At 35.6% G+C, this 16,411-nt stretch overlaps 1 protein-coding gene across 2 annotated transcripts in view; it reads right to left on the reverse strand.

Moving 5' to 3' along the window:
* Positions 1-989: 989 nt before the first annotated feature.
* SGCE (sarcoglycan epsilon) overlaps positions 990-16,411 on the reverse strand; it is a 68,635-nt gene continuing 53,213 nt past the window's right edge. The window contains exons 7-11 of one of the 2 annotated variants that reach the window (XM_042917989.1): positions 15,899-16,110; positions 14,939-14,965; positions 14,014-14,202; positions 4,139-4,182; positions 990-1,276 (exon numbers count right to left, since the gene is read on the reverse strand). In XM_042917989.1, coding sequence (XP_042773923.1) covers positions 1,260-1,276; positions 4,139-4,182; positions 14,014-14,202; positions 14,939-14,965; positions 15,899-16,110 — 489 coding nt within the window. In that variant the 3' untranslated portion in view covers positions 990-1,259. Of the gene's footprint in view, positions 1,277-4,138; positions 4,183-14,013; positions 14,203-14,565; positions 14,640-14,938; positions 14,966-15,898; positions 16,111-16,411 lie in introns of those variants that run through there. The other variant, XR_006197015.1, reaches the window with a different exon arrangement.

The following is a 16,411-nucleotide window of genomic DNA, read 5'->3' on the forward strand; positions in this document are numbered from 1 at the left end:
AAGAAGGAAAATTTACATACTTTTAGGGGATATTTGGAATCCAGATCTGAGTTTTCTGGAATTCCTGAGGGTACTGATAACCACTGCAGTTATTTTGGTGGGGGCACGGGCTTACTGTGGCCAACTGAAAAAGGTGGTCTAATTTAAGGTCACCATTAAGATCCCAAATTTACCATATACTCATTTGCCCACTACAAGGGTGTTTAGTTGGGGTAGAAATCCTCAGCATGTGGCAGAATCCCCATCTTTTTTGACCCATAAAGTAAGGACTATTAAGTTAGTAGTGACCACTGGGAAATTATTTTAACTCTTTCTTCCCATCAAAATATTAAGTCAGAGACAAGACCATTTTTTCAGAAGGAACTGCAGAGATTAAGCAATTATCAACAATTTGTGGAATGCTGGCCAATTTTTATCCCATGCAGTTCCTTAATATGATCAGTGCAAAAACCAATGCTAACTCCCACTGCATTTCCCAATCCTCACAGCGGCCTCCGCTCAGAGAAGAGGAGGAGAAGGTTTTGTAGCTGGTCTAGTCTGCAACAAAAGTGGCCCCATGAGGTAGTCTGATAACCACATTGATCCAATAGTGTCCAACACATGAAGCAGACCACCATGGTATTAGGAAAGCCTTGCAAGTACTATTATCACAGTGGGGGCTCAGGGTTTTGGAGCTAATTCATGTCACCAAGAGCAGGTAACTATCTCTTTTGAGTAACAGCTCCCAGTTTGCTTCCAAAACCAAATATATGATTATGGAAACAGGTAATTATGCAGCCTGGACCACCCTTAATAAACGAGGTATCATCAGATCCATAATCCATAAAACCAGGTCTACCTTAAAGCACTTCAAGAAGTAGTATCTAAAAGAACAGATTAAATCTTGCCACAAGGATACAAACACTGAACCTCTTCCAAGCAACAGAGGATGCCAACTATACAGGAGGCAATCGAGTATTTTCTGAAATAAATTTCACCAGACATTAAGCTTCATTAATAATATTTATTTTAAAGGTAACTTTTTATTGTAACAAATATAAAGTCATCAATGTTTTACAAATTGTCAAAAATGCTTTAAGTACAAAAAAAATACATTAGTAAAATGAAAGTTATATTGTGTTATTTGGTACATACTTAATACTGTCGACATGCACACCATATGCCAGAAAAGCTCATGCATTATTGGGAAAGAGAAGAAATAAGATAGTACTGCTATATTGTCTCATTACAAATTCATTGCTTCAGTTAGTTTTCTTTCTTCAGGGATACCATTTACCTGCAAAGTGTAAGAATGAGCATAGGCACGAATTAGGGCATGGACACTTTTAGATTTCGAGCAAAACATATTATGAGCAGGAGTAATTTTCTATCTCCTTAACATAATCTAAAATAATTATGTTGCATTATATCTCTGCCATAGGTTTTTCTTCTCTTTTTTTTTTTAAAAAAAGGAAAAATTCTAAATTAATCCTTTCTTTCTTGGGCCCAAACTATAATGGTTTGAACTTCTCAAAAGGTATGGTCTGAAAATTCCTCCCACAATAAACAGAAAGAATGAGGTTGACTGCGGGATGTATGACTGTACCTTTTAATCGTGACTTTTTAGAAAATATTGTGTGGGTTGGAAGGGCAAAGAAAATGAGAAAACCTAAAGGGGCATCAAACCTAATGGCTTGGGCCTCCTCCAAAAGGCAATGCTATTGTCAGCTTGTAACTGCTCTATTATCCCAGCTAGTGCTTAAGTCCAGGATTACAACACCAGCAGCTAGTTCATTTCTGAAACTTTTGGTGATCATTTAAAAAAAAAAAAAAAAGAAAAGAAGCACACACACAACTAAATAAAACAAACTTCAAAATATACTCTTCCCTAACAAATTCCATGTAAGAAGCTACAGATAAAATTACCCAGTATCCAAGAGACAAACAAACCCTGTGCTTAAATTATATTCATAAAGAAAACTATGACCTCACTTCATGCTTTGAGATACTTGGAAATGGCAGATTATTACTACACAATAATAATAATCACAAATGTGGCTGCCTCTTTGTGGTACCAGGATAAGCAGGAAGGAGTGACAGAAAAGCTGTTGAACCCATGAAAATACATAAATAGCACTAAATCCATGGATGTACATACAGAGCAGAATAACTCAGAAATTGAGAAACAAACTATTTTTTCATTCAAATGAACAGAATGGGAATAAGGAATGTAAGCTGCCCATTTAGCTCCTCTCTCTGGGAGGCATAACTCTATTTGATCATGCATTTAGCAGAGGCGGAAACACAACCATCCATCATAATTATAAAAAATGCTAGGGTGGTCTCTCTCCCTTTAGCACTTAGATACATTGGGGACTCACTGAAAACAGCAATGACAAGAAGAAAACAACCAAGAGGAGATAGTGCACTTTAGTCAATAATGTGCTCCAAATTACAGAAAAATATAAGAAAACAAGAAGGTAATAGGCTAGAGTATTAACTAAAAAAGAGATCAAAGCTTCCTTGACTCAAGCAAAATGCCTGCTCCCCAAAATCTATTTTAGAAAAAAATCTAGAAAATTGGGTTGAACAGCCTAAAATTCCCCTAGGGAAATTCTTTGGCTTTTATCCCATTTGCTCAGACACAAATTGTCCCTGTAGTTGGAAATACTGCCTGTTACTAAAATATAGCATACTAACAAGACTACTTGCTAAAAATCTATACAACTATCAAATATCTCTCTCTAATATCATCTACTTAGGTTTCCTTATTTTCTCTAATGGAGGAATAAGTAAAATTTACCTGGGTTTTTAAAATATACAGGTAAATTATTTACTGTTCTACTAGAAACGGTCTCCCTTCTACTCACTCCCTGCATTAAATAATGAAGAATCAGAGGAAAGACATCTTAGAGGAGTTAGAAGTTTTAAGAATTTAATGAGGAAAATGTAGAAACAGTCCCTTACAAGTTTTTTTCTTAAAAAAAAAAAAGGCCATGCAATTAGTGTTAATAGGGATTCATTTTTTGCTTTGCTCTTTAGGTAACGCATATTTATAACCAAGTTTGTTCCTTCATCAATCTCCTGAATGCTTACACAGTAGCACCACCACATCAATATATTGAACATCTTTGTTGAGACATGTTAGCATTTAATTAAAACAAGTGGTCAAAATGGTGGGATAAAATTCTGATAAACATTATCTCGTAATTAAAATCTGATGAACAACTTTATTATACTTGCCTCAAATCTTTGAAAAGTTGTCAAACGGAAATCTCCTTAAATTCCCGAAAGCAGTAATAGAGAAAATAATTCTTGAAGAAAAACATCCAATAAATTTCTATACGTGCCTAAAGTTTTTAAGAGACTTACTTAATAGCTTCCCTACCATAATAACACTATGCGTACTCAGAATTCCACATCCAACTTACATTTTTAAAACTTCTCTTGCTTCTCCAAAAGAGCTACAAAAGGCATGACTGGTTGCCTGGCAATTAGAACTAGGAATCAACCACTAATTAGAAGACAATCATGAATAAGTTATCTACTCAGTGCTGAGATGAATGAAATAATTGGCTGTGGAAATTTTTTAGGGACACTTGAAAGAAATAAACTTAAAGAAAGCAAGTCTTAGGGAAATAGAATAGTCAAGGGAGAATCGTCTGCCATCTTGTCGTCACTGGTCATGTTATAACAGCTTTTTAAAGTGGCATTAAAACCAGGCCAACCATTTCTCATTTATCCCCCTGAAGCCTCAATGATTAGTCACAATGGTTTCCTTTTGTAAGAGTCAGTTTCAAGCTGCTCACTTACTGAGACAAATCCTGGATGCATCCAAGCTAAGAATCTTTCATACCAAGGGGAAGAATAGGGAGCTTCACTGAAGGAAGGGGATTTTATTCAGTCTTCCTTAATTAGACAGGACCTCCATGGATGCTTTTGCTCTAAGATCATTTACCCAGTGTTTATCACTCTGATGCCAATCTATGCAATAATCTCAGCTATTATTCTGAGGTTCAAACTCTGATTAAGGAATGACACAACTGTTTTGCCTTACTTGGTGAAGCTGAAGCTTCATAAATTATATAGTACTATAATTCTCTTTTAATCTGTTAGCCTCATACATAAACATCATGACATTATTACTTTTAGTACTTACCTGTAGTCTGCTGTTGGGGAATCTGAGTCTGATGTGGCAAGTTCCTAGAAATGATTGACATTTTTGAGTAAAACTGTGTTTGTCTATACACTTGTAAACAGACAGCAGACATACTAGAATGAAAAACTTTATAGTTAAAAAGGGCCCCAGAAATCATCTAACCCAGCACACCCTCGTGAGTTTATGGATGAGGAACCTGAGGTCTGAGGAAAATAAATAATAATATTTGGTAACATTCATAAAGTTCCTACTAAATGCTACATTCTACCTCACAACAACCCTAGGAGGTGGGTATTATTTTCTCCAACTTAGAGATGAGGAAACAGGCTTTAGAAGTCCAAGGCTACAGAGCTAAGAAGTGGTGGATAAAGATGTGAACACAGGGATTCGGGGCTTGTGCTTGTAACCTGTACACTTTCAGATCCAGGTCTAGAACATACATACACACTCACACAGAACAACATACATATCCATCTTCATTCACTGTGCCAAATCTGTGCTCTTGTATCTCTGTCCCAGGGAATGACACTGGCCATCCACCCAACTGCACTAGTTAAGATGTAGAAGTCATCATCAACCCTTCCTTCTCCTTCAGTCCCCACATCCCAATCTTGGGAACCCTTGATGATTCTCCTCAATCTCCTTTGAATCTGTCCTCTTCTTCCCCACCTGTGTTGCTAACCTGGTTGAAGCCATCACCATTTCTCACTTGATCTTTACAACTGAGCTGAACTGTCTCCTTAGTCTTATTCTTGCTCCCTCATAATCCACTGTGCACATTCTAAGACACAAATCTGGTTACGTCATTCAAACAACACACATTTCATGATTTCCTTACACCTACATGCAAATTAAGTTTCAAGTTCCTTAGTGTGGCCCAAAAGACCATCAGTATATCTTGTCCCTACATGGAGCAGCCCCTGACTGCTTGAAATAGAACTGCCATCACACCATGGCCATTCCCATCTCTTGTACCCAACAAACTCCCATTTGTCCTTGCAAACTCAACTTAAAATTTGTCACGATGGAAACGAATTACTCTTATAATTTAAAAATATCCCACAAGGAATGCTAATTAAAATTTTTTAACTTATTATTTTTTTAATTAAAAAATATCTCAAGTACCACTTCTTCTATGCCTCCTTACTCTCTAAGCATTCCCTTCCCATTACCACTGAGCATGGATTTACACACATGCTGCATTGTCATTGTGTTTCTCATCACATAACATTTATTTGCCCCAAAGTGCCTTAACAGTAAGAATCCCTTATTTTGTTTAGCATCCTCAACAGTAAACATGAGATACATAATTTTTTAATGGGTATGGGCAAAAGTGAAGACACCCAGAAAGATTCACATCATACACGTGTTCATTAACGTTCATACATACTTAGTTTCAAACATTGATATTCAAATTTGTTTGCAAAAATGTACAATTTAGATTCTGTGTGGAAGAGATTCTAGGAGTCAGCCCCTTGCTAGGAGTAGGGCTTGATCCATGCCAGGGGTTTTCAGAGTTTTTTTGTTTCTCTTCAGCAATAGAATTCCTTTTAATTGAAATCCTAAGCAGAACTCTTGACGTACAAAAGAGATAAATGTGAGGTTGCCTGGGTTGAAACAAGGGAGCCAGGAATCCCGCCTGCTTTGTTTCCTTTGCCCCACATGCTGGCCCCTAAGGCATTTCTAAGAAACCTCCAAGAAACAGAGTTTGAAAACCATTGATCTGAATCATTTCAGCCAGGCAAATATTATGTTCCACATACAACAATCTAAAGTGGAAAGCTGTATATGCTAGTTAAATACTGTTTAAACTCTTAAATTAATCTATAGAAATGTTAATGACTTCAAGTAATTTCTTTTTTAATTTTCAGTTCCATTTTAAATATATTGTTAACAAAATCAATTCTAATTCAATTCGAGGAAGCTACTTAATAATTCATCCCAATAATTATATTCTTCTTTTTTTTTTTTTGCTATTACCTATCAGCCCTACTTATCCTTGTGTGGTCTCCGGGAATATTTTGTTTGTTTGTTTATTCTTTCAGTATTTCACATGATATATTTATAGTGGTCTTCATCTCTAAAGTATCAAATGATTAATCTATAAATCACAGAAAAAATAAGTTATAGATTTAAAGATGGAAAACAAACATCTGCAATTTCATGGGCATTTGGGAGGGGGATAGGAATTTTGTTTTAACTTCTCAGGAACAACTAATTTGGGCTTACCTATTCTACAATAGAAGCTATTACACCATACCTTACACACACACCTCACACACCTCACACACACACACACACACACACACACACTTCTTCATTTCTCACCACCTCTAGCTCTACCAAGCTTATTAATGGATTAAATCAATACATTTTGACAAAACAAAAATACTGTAGAGGACAAGAAAAGCCTTTCAAAATCCCTAAATCAAGAATACCCCCAATTCAAAATCAGTATTTGGCTGAAGCAGTTGGAACCCCCTTGCTCCTACTGGCCAGTAGGAGTCATCCTACTGGCCTGGCTCCAATTTACCCTTCTGTGGAACACAGTTTGAAAACCACTGATCAAAGTCAATCTCCACCCTGTTGTTTCTTCTCTAGCCTCTGATTCTTTTCCTCTTCGTCTATACTGCTAAACTTTCTAAGTACTCGTGGGCTTGGCTAGGTTTGAGGAGAAACGGTTGAGAAAGTGCCACACAGAAGGTAGATCTATGAGAAAACGGTTGTGCTACTTTGGTTTAGAGATTTAACATTACCTGTGGCGCATGCCCCACTTGGTGAAGTGTGAACAACGGACATGCACCACTTGCAACTTCAACTGAAACACAGATGAGTTACATAAAAGTGCTTATATGAGCAAAAAGGTGCTCAACAAGAAATCAGTGAAGATACAACCTGCCCAGAATCTCCAGGGGTGTGCACACCTGGCTCTGCTTTTGTGGGTGCCCAAACCTGTGATTGCATGTGAGCCTGTGAGTGTCAGGGTGTTAACATACCCAGGGTGGGCATACTTGAAGTGTGAATTACATTGAAGAGTTGAAAGGAGGTCCCTCCTAAGAGCATTGCTTCAGGTATACAGGAGAAATGCTGGAGTAACTCAGCTAAGTCAAGCAGACCAGGCATCGAGAAAATGGAAGCATTCCATCTTTGGTGAAAGCAGACTGCTAAAGGCAATTATACAGGAAAGTGTGGTTGACTTCAAATAGAAGCCCAATCATCCTTCAAAGAAGGACCTCTGTAAAGTCATAAAACTATTTAGAATAATTACATTATTAATGGACCAACTGAAAGATTATTATGTGTAAACTGCATTACGTAGAAAAAAGATTTAAGAAAACTGTATTTCTCTAAATTATTAGCATTAATTATTTTCTAATGTTGCTACCATTAATTACATGCATTTAAATAGAAAATTATGTAAATTAGCCATTGCACAAACTTTATTCTTTAAGGAAGCAAAGGTAATAACTTGCAAATTAATAAATAAGTGATTGAGGGGAGTACACAATTATTTATTATTTGTACAACCATTTTAAGGTAATCTGACATTCTTGGATATCCTGTAGAGTAATTATATGAGTAAGGTTGATGATTACCAACCCATTATATTCCTACTTGCTTGAAGACTCAAAAGCAAAGAAAGGTTAAGTGATTTTCATTAAGCCACAGAATCTGTGCCAGAATTGAAAATAAATGACATTAGTTTGGCTATGTAGAATACAAAATACTTCTCTTTTGAATTAGTATGGAGCTATTTAGCAGTAAGTAACATATTTAATAATAGTAATATATTTTTGGAATTTCCCAATTATTTCAGCAAAATTGATGTTGCTCAACCCTTGAATTTTCTATAATTTTTTTCTAACAAAAATGCTGATTTGGACCCCTCACCTGCTTTTACTAAGGAACCAGGCCATTTGGATGGATTAAGGAAGAAAGGAAGGACACAGAGAAACATCACTATAATTTTTAATTTCAAAACCTAATTTTAAATAAATCAATGTAGAATATATATGGAACATAAATGAGAAAGGAGAAATTCACTTATTTCTTTTAGTTAGTTTCCCTTGCTTGTACAAAGCCAAAAGCAAGCCTACCAAGCCTACCACAGCTTTAAACTGAAGCAGTAGAAACCTACAGAACCAAAATTCATCACAGATATTGCATCCATTGCTGAATTAAAACAAAAAAAAGTCAATGGCTCTGAAATATCCCTGGCTGCTTGACACTTCTTGTCAACAGGAAACCATTATCTTGGTACCCTAATACATTCTCTTCAACTGATACTAACTTTCATTGAAACCTAATTTTTTATTCATGAAATTTTACCATAGCTACTTCTCATTATTACCAAAGGGAAGACAAACAGAAAAATACTTTAGATAAAAATTAAAATGATTAGTTACTATATCTCTCATTAGAAGACTGAATTCTAGATTTCTATTCATTAATCTATAGAAGATTAGGCACTACCTACCTCCTGTTTTGAGGGAGACCCGATTACTCTGGATTAGGCATTGTGTTTAGTATAATGAATAAGGAAAATTTCGTATAGACAATTAAAACCTTTCTAGAAAATGTCTGGATACTTTTCCCTATTATTCATTACATAAAATCTTCTATGAGGATGCCTCCCACTCAGGAAAAGTCCATTGATATTGTGTTGGGATGAGAAAAGGATTAATAAGGAGGCAGATCTACCCCCCTAGAAAAACATGTACTACATTATAAATTTTAGAATAAATCCTTTTTTAGAAAACTGAATGTCTGAAATTCCCCAGCAAATGCCTCCTATAAAATTGCAAAATGACAATTTCCCAGTGGTTTTTAGTTTTTCAAGGTTCAGCATTTCTCTGTCCCAGTCAGTACTAATCAGTACTCATTTCTCACTTCTCTACACCATTTCCTCAGGCAGCAGAAGGAGGTGTGAAAAGGATAGCAGCTGATAAACAGAAACCCAGAAACAGTCCCAACACTATATCAGGCACCTGAACTGCCCCCTTTCACACTTTTCTTTTGTACATCACCTCTTAGTGGGGAATCAGGAGAAACTCCTCCCCTTTTAAAACTCTAGGAGAAGGACTATGAATAATAGCCCCTTCCCCACCTCCACCCCCAAACCCCACCCCAAGCTGGTGTTCCCAAATTCTAAAGCCTAGCCCTTTTAAGTATTTTAATTGGGAATTGTCAATGCTTTTTCCTCCTCCACCTAACTTACAGCTCCACCAGATTCCAAATCCACAGAAGTAGGGCCCTGGGATCTGCATTGCAAAAGCTCCACAGGTTAATATGATCTGCAATATGGCTGGGAAACAACCAGGCTGGACTATCTCTCAACATCCCTTCTAGGACCTAAAATTCTATGACTTGGAATTTGATTTTCCTCATTTAAATCATTACAAAGGTTTGTTTTTGAGGTATATCAATCTGTAATATATTTTAAATTAAGTCTTTGGTCAAAAACATACCCCTTAATCACAATGATTCTTTGGGCAAAGCAACATTTACTTTTAAGAATTACTTTATAGGGGCATCTAGGTGGCTCAGTCAGTTGAGTGTCTGACCCTTGATTTCAAATCAGGTCATGATCACAGGGCCATGGGATCAAGCCCTGCATCAGGTTCCACACTGACCATGGAGCTTGCTTAAGATTCTCTCTCCCTCTGCCTTTCCACCCTGCTCTCTCTCTCTAATAAAAAAAAAAATTAAAATTAAAAATAAAGAACTACTTTATAATGCAATCTCCAGCAATGAATGGTAATAAGTAAGTAAGGGGACAGCCTGCAGAGAGAAAAGTTTTTCTTACTATTAATGGTAACATGTATTCACTCCACTGCAAAGATAAATACAGATGCAGAAAGCCTGACTGTATTAGGGGATGAGGAACATTCTTCAGAATATGTGGCTAGTGCTCTTCAAGACCGTCAAGGTCATGGGAAAAGAGGAAGGTTTAAAAAACTGCTCTGATCAGAGGAGACTAAAGAGACATGCCAATTATTGTGTCCTCAACAGAATCCTGGAACAGAAGGACATTAAAGGAAAAACTAGTGAAATCTCAAATTATTAAAAAAAAAATCTGAAGTCTGCTTAATAGTCAATGTTGGTTTCTTAGTTGTGACAAATATACAATGGGAGAAACTAGGTGAGGGGTCTCTGGAAACTATATTGTCTTTGCACCTTTTCTGAACCTCAAAAATCATTCCAAAATAAAACATTAATTAATAAATATATTAGCAAAGACAAAACTAAATTGCCCTGGCATTTCCATACCATGTGATCATTTTAACAGCCTGTTTATATTGTCTCTGCAACCTGAAATGTAGAAGGAACGCTGTGCAAAATGAAATCGTCCTTCCTGAGCATGTACTCCACCTTCTGGTCCCTGTCCAGGTCTCCTTTCCACTACCTGTTCAATCACTTTGCCTGTTATCTGGATCAGAGATCCCTCTGAGGTCAATGACTACATTATCTTTGCCTTAAAATCAAGATAGGTAAATAATCTAATTTCAGTTTTGACCTAATTCAGTGTTGTCTCTTATCCATGTTCCAATTTCATCAATTGCAAATGATTAAACATTTTTTTACTAATGAACAGTGCCAGTCTAGAGTCCTGCAAAGCACTGTACCAAGAAGAAAATATTACTGTGTTACTGACATGTTACTGGGACAGCCCCTCATCATACAACTGTTAGGAGTTCTCTTTACCTCACACTGTTATAAGGTTCTCTAGATCCGGGACTGACTTGTTTAAGAGACCCAAGCAAATTTCCGTGCAGCTCTGAAGAAAAGCTTGGAATGTTCTCGAGTCTTGCTCAGAAGCCAACATAAACTTTCAGCCATTTCCTCATGCCTGAATATTTCCGGTGTCAAGCCTGACGAATCAACATGAAATCCTGTCGCTAGCCAAATTATTTATGAATGATAAAATCAGTAAAGTTAGTATGAATATGTGAAGATGAAACACATGCCCTTTTAGGAAGGGTTAATTAATAAATACCAGGGAGCATTATCCAAGCTTTGGACTTGGTTATCAAGTACTGTAATACCTCATCTAATGTAATATCTCATTTTAATGTTGAGAATTCAGTTCAATCCAAATGACCAAACTATTTATGTATATATGTACTTGATGCTGAAATAAAACTTGAAAAACATGCTTTTTAAGGTAAGGAGTAAAAGCTGAATTTGCGTAAAGGACAGCTGTGACGAACCTGATACAATGAATTCCCTATTATCTGGCATGGTTGGAAAATGAGGTTAATCACATATTCTGGCTTATAGGCAGTTACCATAGAGACAGTGCACATATTATCCATTTCCAAGAATAAAAGAAAGATAATATACACTCAACACTGAAACTACACCAAATGTAATTTAATTTTCCTCTGATGAGTCAGACGTACTTGATGATCTCGCAGTGCCTCAGAATAATCATTGTGAACATCATCAATTATCTATGTACCCTATTTATATAGAAGTGCTAGTTAATGGAGTTTTTCCATTAGCAGAAATCTGAATAATGTGAAAGTTTTCTGGACTTAAAAATACGTATATGGCCAAATTGTCGCAAGTTCAAGAAAATAACCTATTGCATTTGCAAATAGATCGGATCAACATAATGATAGTCGATGGGGTTATGGAAGGACTGGGAAGATGTATTTGGTTGTAAACTAGACAGAAAATTTTATTGTTTTTGTATATTAGTAGCAACATTGCAAAATCCTAACCACAGAAAATCAAAATAATTTTTAAGGAGCTATTCTTAGTCTCAATATATATGGTCAGAAAGTGTCTCTAAAAAATGACACAGCCTTTTTCTTTCCCTTAAACTTCACTAGCAATAGTTTTGCTGACTTGCAAACATATTTAAGTTCCCCTACTCATTATAACAAATATTTCTCTTTTAAAATGTGATACATTGTTATTTTTATCACTAGGAACATGTGGTCTTTGAAGAGTTATGTCTGACCTTTTTTCATGGATTCATAAAGCATATCAATATACTCAAGGCCTCTGAAAAATCTTATAGTTTTAAAACAAACAAACAAACAAACGAACAAAAGGACTGTTTCTCAAGTATATTTGACCATTTCACTTTTTTGAGATTATATATCAACATTTGAAGAATATATACCCAGATTTCACTGGCACTCTTAGGTAAAGAAAATACAAAATGGTAGCCTTAGAGACTTTTAAAAATTCTTTCCATTTGGAAATGAATGATAAGTCTGTTCATAATCTTCATCTAAAAAAAGCAAGAAGGATTGCTTAAATTGTGAGCTATTATAATACTCTTGAAATTATACTCATTTTTCCCATCAGTATCTAATCCTGGTAAAGTGGGTTTTAGGATGACCCATGAACCAACCATCAGAGAGCGTAGAAATCTATCCCTTCCATTCAGTACAACTAAATTTTGTGAGACCTTAATATTCACATCCCTGGCAGAATATTAATATTTCCAAAACTCAAAAATTTTAAATGTATGCAAGTTTCTCCATTGTCTATCAGACTTGAATCAATTACTGTACACACACACGTGCACACATAAACACATACCTTAGCCTATTCACCACTAAGTAGATAATGTTAGAGCAGTTCAGGAAAATACAATACTTTTAGATTTCTGAAGTATTTTGGACAAATTCATCAAATCTAACTATCTAAATTACTCTTATTAATTACCATTTAATTTTCAAATTACCACATACATTTTACATGATTACAAAAAAAGCACTTGCAATGGGAAACTGTACCCAGTATGGTTCCCAGAGAAATCTTTAATCAGTATTACCTGTTGATCATACACTAAGGTTTATGTGGGGAGAGGGAGGTAGATTTTTCTCCATATCCATCATATTATATTCACAAAAGTAAAGTGAAAAAGTGGAGGATCTCAAAAGCAAACTTGTGACTTCCTTGGGAAACTGAATTTACAGGGGAACCCCATGTTGTTAAAAATAAATTACAATTTTACCTACAATCCCCTTATATCAAAATTGATCTTCTAGGCATATAAGGTGGGTTCTCAAAGAGCAACTAGGAAATTTCCTTAATTAACCCCTTGTCCCCAAAGGTACCCTTTACAAAGTTTTCTTCCAGGCTTTCTAATCATAGTCCTTCCAGTACTACAAAGGTTGGCACTAATAAATTATGCTTATAGTCAAAATTGGAACTACTCATTTTTATATACAAGCATATCATAAGAAATAACGTAAAAACCTTTTACCCTGAGGCACAAAAAATTAGATTAAATAGATCTCTGGTAATAACATTAAAAAACGGGTTAACAGGGGTGACTGTGTGGCTCAGTTAAGCATCCGAGTCTTGATTTCGGCTCAGATCACTATCTCACGTTTGTGAGTTTGAGCCCCACGTTGGCACTGACAGCATGGAACTTGCTTGAGATTCTCTCTCTCCCTCTCTCTTGCCCCTCCCCTGCTTGCACTCTCTCTCTCTCCAAAAATAAATAAATAAACTTAAAAAAATAGGTTAACAGAACCCAATAATTCTAATAATAGCTCTAAAAAATAATTTGTTATGTTTTAGGATATGCTTCTCTTTTCACAATTAACTCATCTTTGAGCAAACATGATTGGTCTGTTAGCAGTGTCAGTTTCTTAACTATTAAGGTGGATGTCATCTTCTTTCAATTAGTGAAGAAGAAAAGTGCATTTCCTGAAAGTAATTCTTTATATTTGGGTCAGCACAGTGAGGTCAGGATCTATATCATCAATGTCCTATTGGTATTTTCTCTTAGAGTTACAAACAAACAAACAAACAAACAAATGCAAAGCAAAAAGTTCTGGTCTTTATAGAAATTAAGTAGATATATTCATGCATACTAATAATTATACTACCAAGCGGATACTTACTGCTGTGTTTGCATCAGGGGCATATTGGTGCTCTCATAACTGTCCGTGTGCAGAGGGGGTATGATTTCCCCAGTCACAGGGTGGAACACAGGGAGTGTTGACAGGGGCCATGCTATCTCTCTATTCTTGGACATGTCACGAAGTTCTTTGGTAGATTTCTGAATAGCACTATGATGGACCAGCTGGATGCTAGATCAAAAAGAAATAAAACAACATCTGTTTAAAATCACATATTAGCCCAATGGGTCTTCAAATTTGAAAAACGTTATGAATTTTTTTCTTCTTTTTAAAACAAGGCATTATTGCACTTTTGGGCATTCTACAAGTTATCTCTGAAAGAAGTACATTTCACATACTTTTAACACAGCAACGCAGAAAGTTGCAAATCAATTTTTAAATAAATGTGTCTTTCATTAAACTAAGCTATAAAGCATTTTGTTAATATCACAGCCCTAAGTAACAAGCTAGTGCTCTATTTAATTTCTACGATTAAGATTAGACTACCATAGCTTTTATATTGTTGCTTCTGATGGGGCATTTATAAATACTCACAGAAGTTTCATTTTATGGTAGGTTATTACTGTAGATTCAGGAAAACGTGTATGAAGGGCCTTTTCATCTGTTATCTGGTTTATAGAAATGCAGGTTGGGAAATCACATAATATAAATGGCAAGTTAATATTCTGAATCTGAAATTTTAGGTTTAATTTTTACTTATGTCATCTTAGTTTTCAAACCCTTTTTATTTTTTAGTTTCTACCCCTCCTAAATATCTCTATTTAGAAAGCAGCTTTCACATTCATGAAATAAACTGTGAACGATGACAAATGAAAAAATAAAAGCATGACACACATGTATGGAGCATGATGAGCAACTGAGAAGTGAAAGAAATGATAAAGAAAATAACAGGAAAGAAGACACTTACTCTGGTGTTTGCATGTTTCTCTTTTCCCTAGAAACAAAACAAAATTTATGAATTAAATAATAGCATTGATATTTGGAACATTAAGACTATATGTTCATGGGATCTTGCATGATGTGGAAATGCTGACATTGTTACTATTAAATGCAACCAGGAAGCATTTGCCACCAGGTTGATGACATTACTTAGATGAGTACACATACAGAGATGGAATACTGATGAGAAACACACAGAAAGATGAAAAAAAAATGGAGATTAAGAATCAAGCTCTTGGAAATAAATTCTATGACATAATGAAATCAGGCTACATGTAAAAAATGGAAGAATTTGTTACTTGCTGCTTCATTAATTTTTTATCCTTTGCTTTGTTACCCTGACGTCTAGATAATCTCAGGAGATTCTTTTAATTGACATAGATGTCCTGAAAGTGCTAACTGTTCATGAAGTGAACACTCATTACTCAAATTATACTCTTATTTTCATTAATTTACTCCTAGGTTTATATGTATAGATACATATTTTCTTAAACATTTAGATGGTGCCACCTGTTTGACAGCAGAACAATTTCAAGAAGAATTCTGACCATCACTTCCGATCAAACTAAGACTATTTATTTAAAGTGCAATCACCATATCAGTAGATCCCACAGTCTCTGCACAAAATGGCTTATATAACCAAAAGAAGTAGCCTCAATTATTCTTGGGACTGTTTTGCCAGCATGAATTTACATCTAGCCTTAATAATTGTTGAATAAAGTAATTATGTCCCCTAATTTGATTGACTAGACTCAAACTATTTTAATTCATTTTAAAGGAATAAAGTACTGTAGTTTGACTTGAACACAATTTCAATTAATTTATAAAGTGTTTTATGAACCAAATGAAACTTGGCTTTTAATGGAATCTTATGTGTTGTTAACCTAGTAGGCTCTATAATTTTTTATTAGTGCTTTAAAGTACTCACACTCCTTCCCGTCGGCAGCACATGATATAAGCAAGTATTAGAAAAAGGACCAGTGCTACTGCCGAGGGCACAGCCAGTGTAATTAGGAAATCCGTGTAATAGTCTCTGCTTTTCAAAGAATCAGAAGGGGGTTTGTACTCTCCACCATCAGGTAAAATCCCCTCTCCTCGAATCACCTCCTGATAGGTGGACACTTGCTTTGTTTTATCAACCTGATATAAAAGAAGACAATTACACATCAAATTAATAGCTACAAACATGACAAGAGTTGAAGATCTAGACATATCAAAACATTCTTTGACACATTTCTCAAAAGCAATTTCTTCCAATTCCTTTATCATCTTGAACTTGCAGTTGTTTATGGCAGCTAGGAAGAAGTAATGAGCAAAAATAATTAAGGGTTGGGGCGCCTGGGTGGCTCAGTCGGTTAAGCCTTTGACTTTAGCTCAGGTCATGAGGTCACAGTTAGCGAATTCAAGCCCCACGTCGGGCTCCGAGCTGACAGCTCAGCCT

This window comes from Panthera leo, chromosome A2 (assembly GCF_018350215.1).
Source record: "Panthera leo isolate Ple1 chromosome A2, P.leo_Ple1_pat1.1, whole genome shotgun sequence".
In the NCBI taxonomy this organism is placed as follows: Eukaryota; Metazoa; Chordata; class Mammalia; order Carnivora; family Felidae; genus Panthera; species Panthera leo.